This window comes from Eptesicus fuscus, chromosome 22, assembly GCF_027574615.1.
Source record: "Eptesicus fuscus isolate TK198812 chromosome 22, DD_ASM_mEF_20220401, whole genome shotgun sequence".
Lineage (NCBI taxonomy): Eukaryota > Metazoa > Chordata > Mammalia > Chiroptera > Vespertilionidae > Eptesicus > Eptesicus fuscus.
Window position 1 is genome coordinate 39,521,293 of NC_072494.1, and position 23,767 is coordinate 39,545,059.

The following is a 23,767-nucleotide window of genomic DNA, read 5'->3' on the forward strand; positions in this document are numbered from 1 at the left end:
AACATCTTCCTTTTACAGATGAAGAAATAGTCGTAGGAGAAAAAAGTGACTTATTCCAGTTAGCAGTTACTCATTGTTTTACCCACAGTGTGAGGGGCAGATGGGAAGAAAATACGAGCCATCATTACGTAACTGAATGTAATCACTCTTACATGATACTAAGTGAAAGGAAATCAGGAAAAATGGCACCCTTGAAATCTCTCTTGGTAGAATCTATTTCAGGTGCACCCCATCCTAGCCCCTGGAAAGAAGAGACAAGCTCTTGGTTATTTTAATGCGGAAAGGATTGGGGGAGGAGGGTGGGAAGCTAACTCGTGTGAGATCACACAAGCAAACACGGAGCTGTCCCTGAAATAAAGCTAAGCCAGACTTACAATCTCGGATTTTAATGACAGTCAATCTCAGGGAAGCCAAAACCTTCTCCACGTGAACCTCGACTTCAACAGAAACCCCACACGCTGGGCCCAGCTCCCGCAGACGCCGTTACCCGGTTCCAGTGTACTTCTCCCCGTCGCTTCATGGCTCGCTCCCACGCCCCCTCCCAACGCTGCACCAGCCTCAAACCCACAGGGACCTCTCGGCTGAGCATCAGCTTCAGGTACCTGGCTCTCGTGCTCCAGCAAGTGCGCTCACGATCACCGAATCGTCGGAGAGGAAGGCATAAGCTGCAGGTGGAATGTGCTACCACAGCATCTTGTTGGTTTAAAAACTATTAGGTCCCGGTCCCCTCCATTTTCCCTCGTTACATCTAAATGCGGACACCACTGGCCTGTTAGTCTGCACAGCCGTGAGTTCAAGGTGTCATGTGCTTCTCTGGTGCCTGCTTGTGAGCCAGGTAGAGGAACAGGATGCTGGAGAGCGCGCTGACCAGGAAGATCACGTCGAACCAGCGGTGGTAGAAGTTGAACTGCAGCTCCCCGAGGACTTCGGTGATGATGGTGCGGTACTCCAGGGGCATGCTCATTCGGATCAGCAGCACCGAGGAGACGAAGTACATGCCCTGGAAGTCAAACATGCCAATCCACACGTCACTTGGCATGTAGTGAGGGATGGGTCAAAGGGCGTGGCTGAATATTGAAGAGTATAAAACACTTCTGGTACCTTACAGGTGCGAAGATGAAGCTAGATTTTACAACTCACCATTATCTGTGCTAACAGCAGCACGATGACGTTGGAGGACTTGCTGCTGGAGATGGCGTAGAAGAACTGTCAAGAAAGGGAAGAGGTGAGTGTGCAGCACGGCTGTGTCCTGGGTCCAGAACATGAAGGAGCGTGGCTGACAGTTAATCAAAGGTGTCACTCCCATGCCTTAATCCTGTGCAGAACCATTTGTATGACTAAGGCTATAAAGAAGAGACTTGGAGTGAAAAGGTTTAGTTGGTGGTTTTAAGTACAACATTGAAACACAAAAGGATTACAATGGCTAACTTTTAAGAGGTTGTGTGATCATCTGCCTTGAACATCACTCGAAACCATTAAAACAGGTTACCCCAGGCCCTTGTCATTGTTCCTGGGCTCAGAGCGGTTTTCAAAATCGTGCTATGTGCCTGGAGACCCTCTCTCCTCCCCTTCCTCAGCCTCTTCTCTCCTTTCACTCCAACAGCTGGGTCTGAAGTCCCTACCTCTTCCCAGAGGGTTTACCTTCCAGAAAGCCTCCCGACGCTGATCAGAAAACAGCTGAGCATTCTGCTTCTCCTGCCTCCACATCCTCCTTACAGGTGACTCTCTCAGCTACTCTAACCTCAAACACCCATCTCATTCCTTCCTTCCAAGTATCTGCTGAACACCTACCATGTGCCAGGCGCTGTTTAGATGCTGCTGACATATCAGTCAACAAAACAGACCGTGGTCTCATTCTATGACCTTTGGTAAATGTAGTTATCTGATGTGATGTAAGTCATCATCAATCCAGGTATCAGTTTAACTTCTTAAAAATTCTGTTGTATGTCTTCTACTTATTATTTATTTTTTATTGTTTTTATTGATTTTTTTTTAGAGAGAAAGGGAGAGGGAGAGGGAGAGCGCATGAGCGAGCGAGAAACATTGGTTGGTTGCCTCCCCCACGCACCCTTACCAGTGATAGCCTAAAACCTGGGCATGTGCCCTGACGGAATCGAACCAGTGACTTTCGGTGCACAGGACAACACTCCAACCAACTGAACCGCGTGGGCCAGGGCTGTTGTTGTCTTTTAAATATTTGTGACTGTTGTTTAAGATTTCAGAAGACAGAAATCTTAAGTAGGTAAAAGGATCTCACGGTGCACATGTCATTAAGGAATAATTACTTTGACTCCGTGATAGAACATACCTTGGTAAGAGTGATCAGCAGTCCTCTGATGGATGTGACAATGATTATTCCAACCAGAATGAAGGAAATGTGTTGGGACCAGAACTTCACCTGCACCAAAATAGAAAGAATAAATCTGTTAAATCTCTGTTTAGAGAGATGTGAAGATTAAAAAGATGCATTCTGGCGCTGGCTGGTGTTGTTAAGTGGTTAGAGCACTGACCCATACACCAAAGGGGCGCAGATTCAATTCCTGGTCAAGGGCACATACCTGGGTAGCAGGTTTGATCCTCAGCCCAGATAGGGGCATGTGTAGGAGGCAACCAATCCACGTTTCTCTCACACCGATGCCTCTCTCTCTCTCTCTCTCTCCCCATCCCCTGCCCTCCCTTCCACTCTCTCTCTAAGAAAAAAAAAAAAAAAGCCGAAACCGGTTTGGCTCAGTGGATAGAGCGTCGGCCTGCGGACTGAGAGGTCCCAGGTTCGATTCCGGTCAAGGGCATGTACCTTGGTTGCGGGCACATTCCCAGTGGGGGGTGTGCAAGAGGCAGCTGATCGATGTTTCTCTCTCATCGATGTTTCTAACTCTCTATCCCTCTCTCTTCCTCTCTGTAAAAAATCAATAAAATATATTAAAAAAGAAAAGAAAAAAATAAAAAAAATCAATGGGAAAAATATCATCTGGTGAGCATTAGCAAAAACAAAACAAAAAGATGCCCTGATTGCTATGTGACTGTGAGAGGGAGTGTCATTAGACCCTATCGGATTAAAAATTAGGGAAGAGAGCAAGTGGCAAGGAAAACACCTCCAGGAAGAGGAAGACAGCAATGAATGGCGTCTTCATTAGCAGACGGAATCAAGACGTAGGACAGAAGAAAGCCAAGTGCAATGAAGTGATGAAAACAACATGAATAAATCAGCAGAAACACAAGCCTAATGTATAGCTTCAATGTATAGTGAAAAGCACAGACTAAAAGGAAACGAAACAGCAGCTTGATTACTTTTATGATCTGTGAATGGTAGTTCTCTGATCACCCAAAATGTTAAGGAACTTTCCTTTCTTAATAAAAGAATTAGACATTCTCGGCTGTGGTCTAGGAAATAGTTGATCTTCATCTGCATCACATGACACCTTTTTCTCCTCTTGCACTGTTTCCTAGTGAGAGGCAGCTTAGGACCCTGTGTGTGTCTCAGGGGGAGCTGCTCTCACTACCACCTACCAGGTGTCCTTCGGAATTGTGAAGTGAGTGTGCAGGTGAGTTACAGGTGGAGTGTGGATACACACCAGCAACTGAACAGCCTCGGAAAGACTGATAAGGGAATTTCTAAAAATTCAGCCCAGTCAGAAATTTAAAAGAGGAGAACACATATGCTACACCAGTGAAGCACACTTCACAGCATAATTCATGCAGTTCTTGAAGGTAAGAGACCACGCTCCTTCAAAGGAGAAAGGATACACTATTGGTCTACCAAAATGTGTGTTTTGGCCCTGGCTGGGTAGCTCAGTCGGTTAGAACATTATCCTAATGAGCCAAGGTTGCGGGTTCAACCCCTGGTCAGGGCACATACAAGCATCAACCAATGAATGCATAAATAAGTGGACACAAATCAATGCCCTCTCACCCTCCCTTCTTCACTCTCTAAAATCGATCAATACAATTGTTTAAAGCGTGCTCTAAGCTGTTCTTACGGGCTGGAGCTCAATGTGCTCTGGTTCGTTTTTATATCATCCAGCCACCAGGGGCGTGTGCAGTGAGATGGCTGCTGGGCAGCGTGCCGTCTGTGGTGAGAATCCCAGCACAGCTAAAAGGCCCTCGGGGGATAGGAACGTAACATGGTCTTATGATCAGCCAGAATCACTGGCCATCTACAGACCTGGAAAATATACTAGTCTACAAATAAAGATGTTACATTTAAATTAGGACAAGAGTGTATTCAATGACGGTGGTATTCTAAAACAGGGAGAAAGATGACAAAAAATTTGTGCACAGGTTACAGTTACCATCGTTAGCTCACAGTCCACATTAATTAATTGATCAAGATAATTTTTTTATAGTAGAAATCATCTCAGTTCTAACACAGAACACCAATTAGTATTTAATATTCCACCAGAGCACTCAAAGGCGAGCTGTGGTTTGAAGATCTCACCGAGAGACGTATGTATTTGGTGGGGAGAACTGGTGAGTCATAGCTGGCTACAGAGGAGCAGAGGCGGAACTAGAAATACCAGTAATCAGCATCCATGACAACAATAAGTCCCAGCCGTTACTTATGTCTTATGCCTTTTACAAATCTGGCATATGAACATGTCAAAATATACGCAGGAGAGTAGGAAGAACAAAAGCAGAACCAAGTCCCCATAGGAAGGAGTTAGAATCTGAACTATAATTTATAGCAGATAAAAGAGAAAGAAACAACAAACCAGGATCTTGATACAACTCTTACGTCAAATTGGATTCCCAGATAATTCACAGTGATCTCAATGCCTCTTGTGACAGGATCAGTCTTCCCTACTCGGTCAAAAACGATATTAATGGTCGCCTGCAGAGACACACAACTTTACATTAGAGCATTTCAACAATCACCTACTATTTCAAAAAGGTGATTCAAAATAATGAATTAGTCACCATAACATATCTCACTGCTGGATGTTCCTAAAAATGAAACTGGACTCTCCATCTAAATCAGATGTAAGAAATCTATTTTGGCTATCCACATAAAGACAAACAAAAGTCCCTATCTTTCTTTTCTGTAAAGAGAACAGGGGAATAGGCTATGGCATGTCCTGAATTTATCAGAGCCAGGAAGCCACACTGTGGGAGATGAAGCCAGGGTAGGAGAATAAAGGAACTCCACGGTCACTCCCTGAGTTATTTCCTGAGTGCTCTAACAGCAATCACTAAATAACAAAAAGAGAGTTACAGCTAACAAGCCAACAAAGCAAGCAAATGGAGTTATGAAAAAAGCCAATTAATCCAAAAGAAGGCAGAAAAAAAGGGAAAAGGGAAGAAAACATTGAGACAAATAAAAAACATGTAGTAGTATGGTTGTCTTAAAGCAAACCATATTAATTACCATATTAAATGTAAATGGTCAAAACCAGGGGTTGGCAAATGCTGTAATTGTAGCATGAGATAGGCCACAGATGATATGTAGACAAATAGGCTTGGCTGTGTTCCAATAAAACCTTATTTACAAAAGCAGGTGGTGGCTGGATTTCACCTGTGGGCTACAGATGGCTGACTGCTGGTCTAAACCTGCCAATTAAATGGCAGAGATGGTCAGACTGGATAAAAAAGCAAGGCCCAACTAAATGTTGCTTATAAGAAACCCACTTTAAATATAAAGTACAAATAGGTTAAAAGAAAAAAAATTGAAAAATATATATTATGCCAACACTAATAAAAATAAAGCTGGAATGTCTATTTAATATCAGCAAAGTAGATTTCATAGCAAAAAAATACTGCCAGAGATGAAAGGGGTCACTACATAATGATAAAAGGATCATTTCAGCACAGGGTTCATAATGACTCTAAAATGTGTATGTACCTAATAACAGAGCTTTAAAATACACGAAGCCAAAACTGATAGAACTATAAGAAAACATTATTTTAAAATTGGCAAAAATTTGGATATATCATCAAAGGACATGAACAGGTGGCACATCAGCACATGAGAAGTTGTTGAACATAATCAGGCATTAGGGAGTGTGAATTAAATGCCACCTCATACCTATAGAACAGCCGTTGCCCACCGGTGAGGTCCTACAGGTTGGCAACCGCTGGTTTAAGGGATAAGGAAACCTTTGGAGCAGCGGTCGCCAACTGGTGGTCCGTGAGGTCCGAAAGGCTGGCGACCGCGGCAGTACAATGTCCAAAGTTAAAAGACTGACCATCTGAGGTGCTGACGAGGATGTGGGGTAAATGAAACTCTCACACTGCAGGTGGGGATGTAATGGTTCAAGTTTGGCCGTTTCTTCAAAAGCTAAACGTACATTTGCCATATGACCCAGCTATTCCACACCTAAGTGTTTTCTCCCAAGAGAAAAGAGAGCAAATGTCCATACGCAGACTTGCACACACATGTTCACAGCAGCTTTATCTGTAATATCCCCAAACTGGAAACGAACAGATCTCCACCAGCAGGAGAGGAGGAACAAATTGTGGTCGACCTAGACCTTGGAATACGACTCAGCAATAACAAGGAATAAACTATCGATGCACACAGTAACGTGGATGGAACTTAAAATAATTCTGCTGAGTAAAAGAAGCCAGGCAGAAAAAGTGTCCATACTGTAAGACCCCATTTATAGGAAGTTCTAGAAAAGGTAAACCAGGGGATGATGACAGCAGGGCAGTGGCTGCCGGAGACGGGGTGGGGAGAGGCATCACAAAGGGGCGCCAGGAAACTTGGGCAGCGGCAGGTGGTACGTTCTCCATCTCGAGTGTGGGGACGGCTGTTGCATAGGCATACACTTGTTAAATGTACCAAACCGTACTTCAAATACGTGCACCTAGTGACTGCCAACTATAACTCAACAAAACTGTTAAAAATATGTTCCCACTTGAGAGAGGGGAGGGGGCTGAGTTAAACAGGGGAAGGACTAAGAAGGACAGACTGGCAGTTACAAAACAGCCACGAGGATGTGAAGCACAGCGCGGGGAAGACGTCACTAATGTTGCAGTAACCACGTATGGTGCCAGGTGGGGACTGGACTTCCGGGGATTACTGAGTAATTATATAAATGTGTAACTATTACGCGGTACACCAGAAACTGACATAAGACTGAGTGTCAGCTGTAACAGGAAGGAAATAGGATATGCTCCCCTAAAGGCTGCGTTCAGGAAAAAGCTTCCAGTAGCTTGGCTGATTGGACACTATCGTCACTCATCCTTTCCCGCTGAAGGAATCAAGATTTTAAAATGTCATCTGAGTCCGACTGACGTGGCTCAGTGGTTGAGTGTCGACCTATGAACCATGAGGCTATGGTTTAATTCCCGGTCAGGGCACAGGCCTGGGTTCCTGGCTCAATACCCAGTGTGGGGCGTGCAGGAGGCAGCAGATCAATGACTCTCTCTCATCATTGATGTTTATGTCTCTCTCTCTCTCTCCCCCTCCCTCCCTCTCCCTTTTCTGTCCTAAAATCAATAAAAATAAAATTTAAAAAGTCATCTGAATAGGTACAGACATCAAACTATTTTAACATTAGATCCGTTAAATCCAGAATCTTCCTCTCATCTACACTGATCAAAATGAACTAACACGATCCTCCGTGCAAATACAGTGCCAGTGGGAAGGTTACCAAACCGGAAACTCCAATCAGCCTTTTCTATAACCGCACTGGAACCCATTAATACCTGCAGGTGAGCCACAGGTAAAGACGAGTAATGCACATAAAATGCCCACACAGAATAAACATTAGGAGAGAGCCACACAAGGGTAAGATCTGTAAACACACAGGCTGAATTCATCTACAGAAGTACACTTTAGAATTTACTTTGGACTACATTTTTAGGTATACACACATTATTTAAAGGACAGGGGTTTCTGCTCTGAGCTGCAGGGAGGAGGTGAATTAGTCACATTCTCATGGGTAATATGGAAAGCAGAGTGGAAAGTAAGAAACTTTTACATTTGCTTCATACACCACTTCATAATCTAAGACCTTATTGATTTCTGACACAAGAAAAATGCAACTTCCCTTTTCAGGGTAACCTAAAAAGGAGAAGGAAAAGAGAGGCTCACATATGGGAAAGATCGCCTTCTCTGCTGACTCAGTTGGTTTAGAAATAAGGTTGGAATTTAGTTCAACGCCTCCATCAAACCCACTTTTCTTTCTGCCATTACCAGGGAAAAGTACCTGAACTCTGACAGGTGAAGATAATACACTTACCATGAAAATTTTCCAAACACAGTAAATAGAGAAAAAGTAACCCAGAAAATTAAAATATTTCCCCTTGAAAGTTTTGGAGTATTCTATTCTCTCCTGAGGGAAAACAAACACAAAACATGTCAGTCTCAGCAAAATGTAAGTTTATATACAACAAAAATGCATTACTCGTTCAGGCTAAACAAAAAACCACACATGGTAATAATAATATTAAAAAAGTAATAGTAGTGGGCAACATTTACTGAATACTACTTTCAGCCAGAAAGTGAGACAAACATCTGCCATGCATTATCTACTTTAATCTTCATAACTGAAGCTGAGAGGTTAAATAACTTGCCCAAGGCCATCCAGCTAGTGAGGAGGGCAAGTTAGGCTCAGGTCTATATATCTGTCCCCAAGGCTTCTGTTCACCTCTGTCCTCTGGGGCTACTCCTGTAAAGTGATCCTCAAAAAGGATTAAAATAGTTGGAACAACTTTAAGGAAGAGATTTCTTCCTATTTAAATTGTGTTGCATTTTAGGTATAAATAGAAGAGTTACTTCTTGTCCCTAGATCACTTCTTGTTCTGAACCGTTAAAATGGGCTGGGTCATGGCTGAAACGTGTCTTACTGCTTTGACATTGTAACTAACTTGTAAGGGAATGAAGAGCAATCAGGAGCTGCCATCCTGATCCTGGGCAGGGGTGGGGGGGTGGGGTGCCACCTTCCTCGCTGTTGAAAAGCCTCCTCTGACTACCCCACTGCTTCCTATTACTGGGAGCATCCATGAGGGGATTTGCTAGTGGGAGGAGCAGTCACGGGGAGTGCAGACTCCTAATGCTCCGTGGCTAGCAGTGAAGCTGAGTGTCCCTGCGCTGACTGGGCCGAGGACACTAAAAGGCCGGTGAGGTTTGTTCCCACGTCCATCACACTGACAAAAGCACACTTCCCTTCCCTTGCTCGGTACCTTGGTAGCATGTAGATCAGCTGTTTCCAGAAAAAGCTGCCTGCTTAGTTCTTCCAAGGCATCCACTTCCTGCTGAATAAGAGTAAGATCTGGCACAGAATGGGCATCAAGGTTTAAACCACATAGAGGTTTCAAAAGATAGACATGAAGAAAGCTTATGTTTTTGGTTTCTCCTATAGTGTGGATCCTAGGAACTGCCTAGATTTTCAATTTCCTGCTACATCAGTATTACAGAAGTCCCCCTTTTCTCCCCTGCCCTTGCTCCCCTGCACCCCGCCCCTGCTCCACCCCAGGCCTTCACCACACTGGTGTCCCTGTCCATGGGCTGTGCACATAGCATACAAGTTCTTTGGTTATTTTCTCCCCGACTCCTCCACCCCCTTCCCTCTGAGATCTGTCAGTCAGTTCCATGCATCCATGCCTCTGGATCTATTTTGCTCATCAGTTATTTTGTTCATTAGATTCCACATAGGAGTGAGATCATGTGATACTTGTCTTAGCTGATTGGCTTATTTCACTCAGCATAATACTCTCCAGGTCCCGCCATTCTGTCTCAAAGAGTAAGAGTCCATTCATTTTGTATAGCTGCATAGTATCCCATTGTGTGAATGTACCACAGCTTTTTAATCCACTCATCTACTGACGGGCACCTGGGCTGTTTCAGATCTTAGCTATTGTAAACAATGCTTCAGTAAATATAGGGGTGCCGGCATTCTTTCTGATCGGTGTTTTGGGTTTCTTAGGATATATTCCTAGAAATAGGATCACTGGGTCGATGCTCAACCCCTGAGCCACACTAGCTGAGTTAATCTTTACTAACTTTTAATACAGCCTAGGATTTATAGACCTTCTTTCGTTCTTTAGAGACACGATCTTCTATTATCCTCACAACAATCACATGAGATAGGTGTTATTATCCATTTTGCAGACGAGGAAAGTAAAGCTCAGAGTCAACTAACTTGCTGAAAGTCACGCAGCTAACAGGCGTGGATGCAAAGCCAGATCCGTCCTACTCCAGGCCTGCTCTTCCCGGGACACTATGCCCCTTTCCAGATGAGCGAGGCCGTGCTCCTCTTCTCTCGTTAGGAAAACGGGCTCAGAGAAGTTAGAGAATCCTGAGGCTTTTGTCGAGTTGACTGTCACTAAGAGCTTCATCCTCAACTTCTGCTTCCGTGGATTTTTATGTCATAAGAATAGCAAAGACGCCCTTCTGAAACAGCACTGACTTTAACCTACATCTTCCTTCCGCTGTGATTTCCCCACGGTCTCACAGGTCAGCCCTGCAGGTCCTTCCTCTGTAGTGGCCGCTATTGGCACGAGGGTAACTAGTTAACGTGTCTGCCCTCCCATGATTAGGCGTAAGCTCCTTGAGGAGGGGGCGGTATTCCTTCATCATTTCAGGAGATGTGAAATAACTGTTTCCTGATTAAATGATTTAAAGTAATCCTTTCTTTCCCTCTCCTCTCGTCACCCTACCTTTCTTTGGTCTAATTCTTACCTGCATTTGACTCCAGAAAGACATTCATCATTTATAACTATAGGCCACATCCTTTTCCTCCAGGTGAAGCAAAAGGGAATTTGTGCTTCTCCAGGCAGAGAAGCAGGATTATGCTACCTCAGTCCTGGGTCCCCAAAGTTTTGACCTAATAGCCTGAGAGTCACAAGGAGATGTGGTCCCTCAATCTGAGAGTAAGTTTAACACTGTGACCAGCAGGGCCAAGAATAATCCATCAACCCAACCTCCTTGACTTTTAAACCTAAAAGTCACTGGAGATACAGAGCTGCTTGGAATTTGTTTAGGGAACTGGCTGCGTAAGAAACGGGCCCCTCTGGCCTTAGACACAAACCATCCCCGTAGGGAGCGTTACGTGTTGTTGTCCGTGCTCAGAGCTGGGAAATGGGGCAGTGCAGCGGAAAGGGCCGAGAAAGGGAGACCACAGATCCGCTCTGTCTCTGCCACAAGCCACTGCGGGACAACTGCCTCTGGGTCTGTGTCTCATCTGTAAAACGGGAAGACTCACTTGTCAGGACCCTCAGCGCATGATGTGAGGATCATCTTGGGGGTTGGAAAGAGGACGCTGTGCCTGGCCAGCCGGACCCTGGGTGCAGTCAGCTGCCTTGGGAGAGACTATCCCAAAGCTACCTTTCCTCCTGCCCCGGGGCCGGAGTTGAGAAAGAGGATGTATGGCGCCTTTGGGTCCTAGACTCATCGGGAGGACCACTCGTTAGTGACACCTGTACGCGTCCGCTCGCTGTGCTGCACACCTGAAATACTATAATGCTGAGTGTCAAATGTAACTGGGGAAGGATCAAGCAGAAGGATGGAGGATACTCTCACTTCCTGGAGCTGAAGTGGTAATGCTCTTGATCATCCCCCAGAATCCCGATGGCTTGTTATGCACCTCCCCCTTCTGGAACATGGTTCTCCGAGTCATTGCCATCCTGAAATGAAAAACAAACAAACAAAATTCCCAAATAACAAACCATCAAACTACTCGGCAAGGAAGCATAAACCCTCACAGTCATTCCCACCCACCTTCTAGTCTCAGACCCGCCTCTCCTCCAGCTGAGGTGCTCAGGGAAGGAGGCAGCTCGGGAGTCCCTGTTTCCCCACCTTACGGCTGAGGGGAGACTACGCACCCCAGGGCGATGTGGTCTGGGTGAGGACCACAGAGTGGGGAGTAGGGAATACATGCAAGGACTGATCCGCCACTCAGAAGCTGTGAGACCTTAGAGTTTTCATTTCCTCCTCTATGGATGGTTGTGAAGATCAATGAAATAATATGTGTGAATTCATGTGGTCAACTACAAAGTGCTATACACACATTAATAATTATTACTGTTGTCATTTAAGGCCAAAATAGAATAAGAGCTAACACACCTAACTAAAGGACCAGGTACAGGCTAGGAACTCAATAAAGGTTTCTTTCCAAAAGCAGACAAAAAAAAGAAAAAACCCAGCAGTCACACAAACCTGGACTCTTCTAAACATCATCACTCTCCCTCTAACTCCAATGTCCTCCACTACTGAGTCAGTTAACAGGAAACTCACTCTGCCTTCCTCTTGTCCTCCGGGTCTATAGTGACCCCCTGCCTCAGCGGGAGCTGCTGGCATGTTCCAGCCCACCACTAAGGAAACTAGAAATGGCTCTGCGCGCCCTCTCTCCCACTGCCTCTCCCTCAATCCGGCATGGTCAGCTGAAGTCACTTTTACGTGGTGAGACAGACCTCCTTCCTTATGTGCTGGCTCCAGCTTTCCCATATTTTTAAATATGAAAATGGGGAAGCTGTTTACAGTACAGTATCAATGGGGGGGAGGCAAGGGAGGGAGGGCGCACAGAGCCATTTCTAGTTTCCTTACTCCCAGTGTTTACAGTACAGCAAACATAGATATTAAGAACAGGGTCTTTGGCCATAGCCAGTGTGGCTCAGTGGATAGAGCCTTGGCCTGCGGACTGAAGGGTCCTGGGTTCTCTGGGTTGTGGGCTCGATCCCCAGTAGGGGGCATGCAGGAGGCAGCTGATCAAGGATTCTCTTATCATTGATGTTTCTGTCTCTCTCTCCCTTCCTCTCTGAAATAGAATATATTTAAAAACAACAACAAAAACAGTCTTTGTGAGGAGAACTAAGATCATTTGTACATAAATGGGTCAAAGCCTACAGGCCTAAAATAAACCAGCATGAGTCTAATACAAGTAGCGTAGTAGAACTAAAGAAAAATTTAACGCAGAAAAAATTTTGGGAGATGAGACAGAAGTGCTGAGGAGGAAGAAGTAGTGTTGGTATTTATGCAAATGTACCAATGGGACCAAATGCCAAACGGTAGTTCTATGGGCGGCATTTTTTATTTCAAAGAGGAAGGGAGAGAGACAGAAACATCAATGACTGGGAATGGGACCGGTGGCCTTTCAGGGCATGGATGACGCTCAGCCAAAATGGCATTAACAGTAAAGAATATTAGGTGTGTTGGCCATGTTGACTTAGCTGTTCCTCAAAATGGCCTTTGCCTGGAATGGAATATAGCTCCCACTGGGCTCCTCTGCCTTTTCCCTATCACACCCCCTGTAAGCCAGCACTGCTGGGACATGTAATTAATGAGCAAGAGCGGCTCAGGCCTGGGGAGATTCTGACTTGACAAGACTCATCCCCCATCGCTTCCCCATTTTCATGGCCGGGAAAGCTGGAGCAAGTGTGTACATAGGAATAAGGTCTCTCACCCACTTAAAAGCTGACCACGCCGGCCTGAGGGGAGGCAGTGGGAGAGGGCGCACAGAGCCATTTCTACTTCCCTTGGTCCCAGTGTTTACAGCACAACACACACGGTGCCTGGCTGCGAGCGGGACTGGCTGCAGCGTCGGGGACTGACACTGCACTGGGCCCACCGCAGGCAGGGCAGGGCCACGAGAAGTGAGAGCTGGCTGCACCCTGACAAGCGTGGCCTTGTTTTAACAATTCACTTTCACTTTTATCATCTGCCTCTAAACCAATTTTCCTCTTATCAAATACGCTGCATATAAAAAAATATATATTAATATATTCAAAAAAGAAAAAGGAACAACTAACCCCTGAGATGTGGTAAAAGGAATAAAAACCAATATGAGGTACTACAGATGCGGCTGACTTTGACCTTGAACTTCTATTCACTGGCACCGCCACCACCACCAAGATCATCATCACTATTGTCTCCCTATAACGGGGCAGGTCCTGAGCAAGAACATATCTATTATTAGCCGAATGCCTTTCAAACCCACAATCTGGAGAAACAAGCTCTGGGCTGAGGTCTGGCGGGTTGTCTTAAAGTGAAGAGGCTGACAATGTTTCCTGTGGTTTAAATATGCGACCATACTGCTTTCTGGTCTCCATTTCTGGTGGGAAGTCAGCAATTGCTTTTCTTTTCTTTTTTAAATTATTAAATCCATACCTGAGGATATGTTTATTGATTTGAGAGAGAGGGGAAGAGAGAGAGAGAGAGGGAAGAAGGGAGGTAGGGAGAGAGAAACAGATGTGAGCGAGAAACATCAATTGGTTGCCTCCTGTATACACCTAACAGGGGATCGAACTCCTGTACACACCTACCAGGGGATCGAACCTGAAACCTAGTATGTGCCCTGACTAGGAACCAAACTTGCAACCTTTTTGGTGTACAAACAACTCAGCCACCCTCACCTGGCCAGGCTATTTTCCTCCCACCCTTCCTCCCTCTGTACTTTAATAAAATTTTTAAAGTTTTTTTTTTTTTTTTGCTTTGTAGAGAGAGAGAGAAACATTGATATGAGAAACATCAATTGGTTGCCCCCCGTATGCACTCCAACTTGGGGCTGAACACAATCTGGGCCTGTGCCCTGACCGGGAATGAGACCGGGAATGGGACCGGTGACCTTTCAGGGCAGGGATGACGCTCAACCAACTGAGCCACACCGGCCAGGGCATGCTTTTCTTTTTTAATTAAACGTTTTATTTTGAGAAAATTTTAGGTTCACATGTGGTAGTAAAATAATATAGAGAGATCCCATGCTTTCCCCAATGGAAACATCTTGCCAATTTAAAGTACAGTATCACAACCAGGGTGCTGACACTGACGCAGTCAAGGCACAGACCATCTCCATGACGACAAGGATCACACATGCTGCCCTGTACAGCCCACTTCCCTCCTCCCACCTCCAGCCCCTCTCTAAGCCCTGGCAACCACGACTCTGTTTTCCATTTCCATTTTGTCATTTCAAAAATGTATGTAAGTAGAATCATACAGCATGTAACCTTTGTGGATCGGCAAATCTGTGTCAAGGGTAGACCCCCTTCTGGTTTTCTTGGGCTGTCTGGTGTTTACTTTGCATATATATTTTTTAATGATGAGGCAGAGATTTGGGCAGAGTTTGTACATAGATTCTAGGATCCTATCCTTCTGCATTTCTCTTGCTTCCAAAAATTTCCTTTTAGATTTCCAGTCACTTTGAATGATTTGAACTCTATCAATCTGTATACGTGAGTGGATGCTGGGAGGGTGGGCGGGGCTGAAGAGCACCCCAGGCAAATAAGCCACACACAGGCAGTTACCTGAGACCCTTCTCAAATTTCTGCCTATATTTATTTTCCAGGGCTTTCAAATATTTGTTTTTAATAATTTTTAGTTTTTATGACTTTCTATTGAAGGAATTGCTTGAAATCTTTATATAGTGCCATTCTTAGAAATTTCCTCTATGATGGTGTTTTAAAATTTTATTTTTATTGATTTCAGAGAGGAAGGGAGAGGGAGAAAGAGACAGAAACATCATTGATCGGTTGCCTCTGGTACGCCCCACACTGGGGCTGAGCCTGCAGCCTGGGCATGTGTCCTGAACGGGAATCGAACCGTGACCTCCTGGTTCATAGGTGGACACTCAGCCACTGAGATACACTGGCTGGGCTTCTCTGCTATGTCTGACAGCAGCTGTGGCTGGAGTTGACATTCTACAGGAGAATATGTATCTTTTCCCGATCACTACACATTTTCAAAAGAGAGACTAAATTATCTAGGATAGAGGTTAAGATTTTTCTTTCATAACTTTTACATGGTATAGACCCTCGTTTCTTTTGTATGTCACAAGCTATGTGAAATACTGTGGGTAGAAAGGGGCCCTAATGACTCTTTAGTCAGCCCTGGCGTTCTACAAATGAGTAGTGCTCAAGACCACTTAACAAGTTAATAGGAATGTGATTTAGTTCAAGTTCTTTCATTATACCATGGTGTAGTTGCACAGCTATATTTTCTATCTTCTACAAACCATAATTTCAAAATTGTACTACCATTGTTTGTGAACAGAGACTACATTTCAGCTCTATCATAGGTTACCAACACAAAAGCTTTAATATCTAAGTCAACAGAAGGACAAAGCAAAACGAATCACTAATTCTCTCAAGCAGAAGAAAGCTGAAAGGCTTGATCACTATACCAGTATGGTCACACTATCTGAACTAGTTTGTTTTTATTTTTAATCCTCAGCTGAGGATATTTTTTCTATTAACTTTTAGATAGAGTGGAAGAGAGGGAGGAGGAGGAGAGAGAGGGAGGGAGGGAAGGAAGAGAGAGGGGAATGGAGAGAGAAAGAGAGAGAGAGAGAGAGAGAGAGAGAGAGAGAGAGAGAGAGAGAGAGAGAGAAACATCAACATGAGAGAGACACATCGATTGGTTGCCTCCCACTCCCACCCTGACCGGGGCTAGGGATTGAATCTGCAACCGAGGTATGTGCCCCTGACCGGGAATCGAACCCATGAGCCTTTGGTCCGTAGGTCGATGCTCTAACCACTGAGCAACCAGCCAGGGCTGAACTAGTTTTTGATGAATGTTTCCTAAATAGAGCTCATCTATTCAGTGTTCCATGTGAGAAGACAGTGTACCTTTTTCCTGTCTCCATTTTCAACCATCAGCTTTTTGTTTCTAACAGATGTTATTTTTCTTGTATGTCACCTCACTATGGACCTCTGCTGTTAAATTGGAAGGCAGTCTGTTTGTGAAAACAGTTTTTCTATATTTTGGTAACTAACAAGGCCATTGTATGAACCCCCAGGGCCCTAGTATTACCATGCTAGCTGTCTGTCTGTCTGCCCTGGGTACATAGCTGTGGTAACTAGGTCAAGTTAGGAGGCTGATTCACCTGAGAGCCACTCAAATTAATAAGACCTATCGCAGGGCCACAAACCACCCCAGATCCTTAGACAAGGTCAGTAGGGGTACATCAGAGCCAATGACTCACCATGACCAGGGATAAGGTGGCTTACAAGTACACATCCAAACTTGACAAGGGTAATGACTTTATATTCATCTCGGTATGAATAAAAGAAATATAGTAAAAGGGAGAATGTTCTTAGGAATCAAAGTAGTATTGTTTCTATATAAGTGTCTCCTAATATTGAATACTGTTGCTTTTATTATTATGTTTTTAAAATCTGCATGCATACTCATTCATGTAAAATCAACTGTATAGAATAAATAAAAACAAAACATTTAAGTAAATAAATATATACATATGTGTATCTGCTTTCAATATCCTAGTAAAGATATATAGAAATGGAGGCAATTGGTTGGTGAATCTGGGCCTCTATCATTTGAATGTCTATTGTTACCTCTTACATTAAGGCTTCTTTGACTTGACCTTGGGTCTTACTATAAAAAGGTGTTGAAGGAACATGAAATGCAAAACCACTCATGCAGTTTAAAACCTGTCACCATTGTTACATGGGCAATAATGACTTGAATAAAGACAGCGGACTAACAAGCTTCATGAAGGTACAGACTGAGTATCCTGTTCACCTCTGTATTTCTATGTATATTCAGCATTTAGTACAGTGCCTGGAATAAACTAGGCTTTCTATAATTACTAAGTGAATGAACATGTGAATGAATAAATGAAGACAAAGCATTAAAGCCAAATGATTATTCTACAGATTATTAATAAGTTCTATAGTTTTCCTTAGCTATGAATTATAACTCATTGTTCTAAGACCTTTACATGTCAGTTCATTATTATTATTTCCATTTTACAGATGAGGAAACCAAGACATAAGGAGACAGAGTACCTAGTTTAAGGTCACTGTGAGTTGTAGGCCAAGGATTCAGTTCAGACAGTCTGAGTCTAGAACTTATGCTTTTACCCAGAAATGTCACTTTGGAAAACATACATTTTAAACATGCTTTTAAAATAATAAAAACAATAACAATAGTTGAAGACCTGAAGAACTTTTTAAAGTAGTTAAGAAAAAGGAAGTTGAAAAGGTTGAAGACAGGCATGAAAAAGTTTGTAAACATTCAGGATAATAGACTTTTAAAACATCCAATGAAGAATACCTTCAAATATAAGTTATTCCAATAATTCATCTCAAGAGAACTGATCGAAAGGCAGGAAATATGACTGTACTTGAAAATTTTCTTTCACACAGGACTAGACACCGTCTTTGATCATACTTTAACTTATAATGGAAATGAGTAAGATGAAATTCCCCGTTAGCACCAATGCATAGTAAAATTTCTTGTTGAGAAATTCTACAGTTCAAGTTGTTTAATGTGCTGCTATCTTACCTTTTCTTTTTGCTGATGATCATGTCCATGGTTTGGAGCAGTCGCCGTTCCAGGGCGAGGATGTCTACGTCCGTCACATTCCTACAATAAGCACAAACTGCTAGCAATGTTTTGGGGTCCCGTCCATGGGCATAATACAAGGCAGCTGGAGAAACACATATACCTCAATTGTTACCCAGCAATTCAAGAACCTGCCTTTTTCCAGAGAAAATGAAAATGAGCAAAACTGCTTTTGTTGTCCTTTTCTATAGCTAATGCTCCCGGTCTCAGGACAATGGATGGTAATTAGTTCTCTGTTAGTCTTTCTTAGCTTTCAGCCAGTGACATTTATGACGCATGTGTGAGCACGTTTTTAACTTGGCACTGTCTGTTCCACTTTTGGGAGGAACTAATTTGTTGGGATTAGCTCACATTACTGTCCACTGTGCCTTTAAAAAGGGGTGGGGTGAGTAAGGGGTGGAGAGGGTCAAACTGAAATTGTCATTAAAATAAATAAATGTAGGACAAATAAGGGCAAGCAATATAAGTAATAAGACTTATTTAGAAAGATTCCTAGGTCAATGCCCATAGGAGAGAGGAAAAGAATAAAAAGGCAGTGTTAATAGGTCTGATATTTAAGTATTAATGATGGCGGCCTGGTATGACATTTGTGTTCAAGAAGTAGAGGGAAAAAGAAACGAGACCAAGGTCTCATTACCTGAGGAAGTAGGACATGTAAGTGTATGGGCAGTTGACAGCACCGAATCCAGAAAGAAGAGCCATGAGAGTCACACCGATCACACCCACGCGGCTGATGAGCTGTTCTATGGACAAGATCCCTAAAAACAGGCAAGCACATTAATGCCAAGTGCTAGAGATGAGGGGCGTCCCCTGCAGTGCAAAAAGGAACATCACTGGTAATGGCAACCATTACATAGAACTACCTTACAGAGGCCAGATGTTGTTACTATGTACATAATCTATGATCTACACTAATAAAAGAGAAAGATGTAAATTGACCGCACCTTCACGATGCCCACCAGCCAGTCAGGAGTATGCAAATTAACCCAACAAAGATGGTGGGTTAATATGTATACACGGGCGCCGAGCGGCCGGGGTGGGATGCTTGCATCGTCGTGACATAGGCATCCACACCGCACCGCTGCTCCAGGCCTCTGGGCAGCGTGGGAAGGCAGAAAGGCAGCTCTGGGCCGGAGTGAAGGTGGTGCTGGCAGCCAGGGGAAGGAAGGCCCGTTCTTGCACAAATCTTCGTGCGTCAGGCCTCTAGTAAATATATAAGTCTACTGATTTTCCTCTTATCTCATATGCTTCCAGAATCGTCTCTATTATTGGGTAATGTAATAATCCTACATAATAAAAGGGTAATATGTAAATTACCATCACTCCGCTACGCCCACGATTGGGCCAGCGGGAGGCGCAGGGGGAGGGACTCGGGGTGGCCGGGGTGGCCGATTGGGCCGGCGGGACGCGAGCTCAGCGTCTGCGCCATGGCTGTGCTGCGGCACAGAAGGGGCCTCTGGGGCAGTGAGCCCACGTCCTGCTGTGGACCATCAAAAGCGGGGAGTGAAAGCAGGGGAGCTGGCTGTCTGTCCGCTCCGGCACCAGGCCTTTCGGAAGCCTCCGCCACGCCAGAGGCTTTCGAAAGGCGTGGTGCACCAGCGGACAGACAGCCAGCTCCCCCATGACTGAAAGTGGGGAGCTGTGTGTCCGCTCCAGCACCAGTGGACCCCCTGCCATCAAAAGCGGGGAGCAGGCTGCTAGCAGTGTCCGCGGAGTGTGCTAGGCTTTGTGGGGCAGTGGATATGGCCTGGATGGCAGGTTAGGCCTAGGGGACCCTACACGTGCATGAACTGGGCCTCTAGTAATTTTATGATTAGCAACAATAATTGTAAATAACACTATTGACTATTTACTCGAAGTAGTATGAACTGTAACAAAGCAAAGTACTTTCAGTAAAAAATTTGGCAAATTTAAAACAAACAAACAAACAAACAGAAACTGCCCTGCCGGTGTGGCTCAGTGGCTGAGTATCAACCTGTGAACCAGGAGGTCATAGTTTGATTCCCAGTCAGGGCTCATGGTGGGGTTGCAGGTTAGATTCCCAGTGGGGAGCATGCAGGAGGCAGCCGATCAATGATTCTCTCTCATCACTGATGTTTCTATCTCCCTTCCTCTCTGAAATCAACAAAAATATATTAAAAAACAAACAAACAAACAGAAACCTAGAAGAAACAAAAAGGAAGTGTGCTGCAAGAGTATGATAGGAGGCAGCACTTTCCCACTGTTTCCCAGCTTCATCTGTGGCATGTACAGCCACCTGCGATATGTATACTTCCTCCGTTCGTCATAAGCTCTGTAGCTAGCTTATCTGTTACTCATTTTACCACCAATAAACACACAATGCATCTAAAAATGGGCTGAATTTAAGGATGAATAAGTAATTCAAAGGCAAAGACATGAATTTCAGATAATGGACTGTATTCTAATTATCAATGACTTCCTTATTTGAGAATGCTGAAAATCAACTCAGTAGTTGAAATAAATGCTACTGTTGATGTATTTGGGATAAATGAGAGAAAGCAATGCTGAAGAATAACTCAGAACATCTGGTTTCACAGGAAAAAAATAGTTTTCATTTGTTTTTCACTTTCTTTTCCAGGATAGAATCCACTTCAGCCATTTACTTCTATGGCCAAAGGTTAGAGCTGCTATTCAGAAACTCTCTTAGCTTTAGCCAAAACCAGTTTGGCTCAGTGGATAGAGCGTTGGCCTGCGGACTGAGGGGTCCCGGGTTCGATTCCGGTCAAGGGCATGTACCTTAGTTGTGGGCACATCCCCAGTGGGGGGTGTGCAAGAGGCAGCTGATCGATGTTTCTCTCTCATCGATGTTTCTAACTCTCTATCCCTCTCTCTTCCTCTCTGTAAAAGATCAATAAAATAAAATTAAAAAAACAAAAAAACCAGAAACTCTCTTAGCTTTAAAACAAAAAAATTCCAGTATTTGAGTCCCTTGTTCCTTTGTTTCCATGACACCATCTGAGAACTCTGTGGACGTCTGGCCTCTATGGCTTTCCCTGTCTTTCCCTTTCCTTCCTCCCTGAGCTGGGCTCCAGGTGTCCTTGCTTCCACTCCTCTCCCCAGGACTCGGGGAAGGGAAGCACTGATCCCGCACTTGCCCAGCCCTAAACCAGCCTAACACTCTGCCTCCCGGTGCCCGCCCCGAGCTGCCTGAAGCTGCCGGAAAGCGCACTGACACTGGTGCCAGTACAGACGTAGGGCCTCCCGTCCTAAGAGAGCGCACACTACTGAGGAACCCCTTCCTGCCCTTGGTCACATCTCTCCCCACTCCCTCAGCAGACACTAATCCATCTCCCCATCCTGTTCTCCACAGCTAATGCCCGTATTACATACGAAATGAGTGATCAGACATGCACTGCCTCTGCTCTCCTATAAATACTTACATCTGCAATCCTCCTCCCAACCTGCCCCTCAGGACAACGCGGTGTTTAAAGCGGACTCCTCTGCTTGTGCTTTTGTTCTTCTCCCTCTCCAACCCCCCAGGCCCTTGTCCACTGCTTGTCCTCTCTCCGGGATCCCTTGCTGGTTCCTTCCCTTAGGCTTCAAGTCTCTTTCCTAAGAATAAGTCTGTCCTTGGCCTTGAGTGTCCCTCTAGTCACCAATCTTCTCTCCTTTCCCCTGAAGAGCCAAGCTTCTTGGGAGAAGTTTCCACTCCCTGTCGCCCCTTCCTCACCTCCATTCATTACCCAGCTGGCCGCAATCCAGCTCCCACCCCCATCGCCCACACTGAATGAACCTGCTTTCACTGATGATGGTAATGGCAATGGAACAGGTCACATCCTGCAGCACCTCCTATGTACCTGGTACTGCTCTCAGCATTCTACTTGTATTAGTCCACTTACTGCGCCTAACAACCCGGAACGCCTAACAACCCGGAAGTAGCTATTACTGAAACCCGCACTTCAGCGATGAAATGGAGGCAGGAAGGGGTTCAGTAACGTAGTGGAGGCCACACAGCAACTGTGGCAGAGGGAGTTCAAATCCAAGAGCCTGGGCTCTTCCCTTGCCTTAACATGGTCATCCGTTTTCTTCTGGCTGCAAAATTCAATGACATTTTCCAATCCTTGTTTGATTTGATCCTTTATGATATGGTTCCTATTTAACATTATTTTCCTTTCTTGGCTTTCATATTACCATTTCCCTCAGTTTTCCCTTTTATTTCTCTAGCTCCCCCCCCCCCTTTTGGGGTCTTTTGCTCTGCAAAAGGACCAGAATTCTTTCATTTCAGTCTATACATCTTCCATGGGTGATCTCTTCCTCTAATGGCAGTTAGCTGAGGATGTCTAATTTTCTCGATTCCTGAGTTAGCTCCATGAGGACTGGTGAATCCCTATCTTTCTCCTAAGCTCCTGACTTTGTATCCACTGCCTCCTGAACATCACTTGGATGTGCATAGGTAACTCGAATTCAACATGCCCAAGCTCCAGTTAACTGCCTGCTTCTGATGACCTATCTTAGAAAAGAACACCATCAGCTACCTAGTCACCAACATTAACAATCTGTGCCTACTCTCATTCTGTCTCTCAGTCCTCCTGGAACACACCAGGTGGTTTTTACCTGGAAGCTTTACATGATGTATGATGTCTCTTGTGCCTTCTTGCTGGGCCAACCTTTGGTCTTGTCCTTTAGATCTCAGTTTAAATATAGGACTCTAACCACTTGCATTAAATTTGATATCCTTATCTTCACTATTCTCTCTCAGAGCTACTTGTTTGCTCCTTGACGACAATGATCACAATTGGCAATTATTTATGTATTTACCTCTCTACTGTTTAGTCCCTCCTGCCAGATTAGAAGTTTCAAGAAGGCAGAGGTCAAGTTTGTTTTGTTCATGGTTGTGTCTCCAGCACAGAATATAAACTAGGCACTCAGTAAACAGCTGTGGAATGTTAAATGAATGAACAAATCCTCATCCAAATTCTGTTGCTTCTGCTTTCTGTATACCCCTTGAGTTTGCATCTTCTTTACAGGAAGAGTCATGTCTGATTGATCTTTGTTTTCCTGACTGCCTGGCACATGGAAAGTATTTAACAAATATTTGTTGACTCTGGGTACATAATTATCACCCAGTAACATGAAAAATATCCAAGGGATTAATATAGGTTATCTATACTAATAAAAGCCTAGGTGGTCCTTGCACCCTACGTCGTCACAAGATGGCCACGCGCACAGCAGAGGCGGGGCCCGGTAGCTGCTCCGCGTGGTGAGGCCTGGGGGTCCCACGGCTCTGCGCAGCACTGAGGAGGCTGGTCCCAGCGTGTCCATCGCCTCGCATGGAGGAGGCGGGTCCTGGCGGAGGTTGCAGCAGGGGAGGGCAGTTGGGGGCGATCAGGCTGGCAGGGGAGGGCAGTTGGGGGCGATCAGGCTGGCAGGGGAGGGCAGTTGGGGGCGATCAGGCTGGCAGGGGAGTGGTTAGGGGGTGATCAGGCTGGCAGGCAGAAGCGGTTAGGGGCAATCAGGTAGGTGAGCAGTTAGGAGCCAGTGATCCTGGATTGTGAGAGGGATGTCCGACTA

The 23,767-nt window shown here is 44.8% G+C and overlaps 1 protein-coding gene across 2 annotated transcripts in view; it reads right to left on the minus strand.

Moving 5' to 3' along the window:
- Positions 1-368: 368 nt before the first annotated feature.
- GPR89A (G protein-coupled receptor 89A) overlaps positions 369-23,767 on the minus strand; it is a 48,509-nt gene continuing 25,110 nt past the window's right edge. The window contains exons 6-14 of one of the 2 annotated variants that reach the window (XM_054711500.1): positions 18,873-18,993; positions 18,176-18,256; positions 11,456-11,565; positions 9,124-9,212; positions 8,181-8,273; positions 4,733-4,828; positions 2,309-2,398; positions 1,141-1,206; positions 369-1,000 (exon numbers count right to left, since the gene is read on the minus strand). In XM_054711500.1, the coding sequence (XP_054567475.1) occupies positions 794-1,000; positions 1,141-1,206; positions 2,309-2,398; positions 4,733-4,828; positions 8,181-8,273; positions 9,124-9,212; positions 11,456-11,565; positions 18,176-18,256; positions 18,873-18,993 (953 nt within the window). In that variant the 3' untranslated portion in view covers positions 369-793. The remainder of the gene's footprint in view (positions 1,001-1,140; positions 1,207-2,308; positions 2,399-4,732; positions 4,829-8,180; positions 8,274-9,123; positions 9,213-11,455; positions 11,566-18,175; positions 18,257-18,872; positions 18,994-23,767) is intronic. The other variant, XM_054711501.1, reaches the window with a different exon arrangement.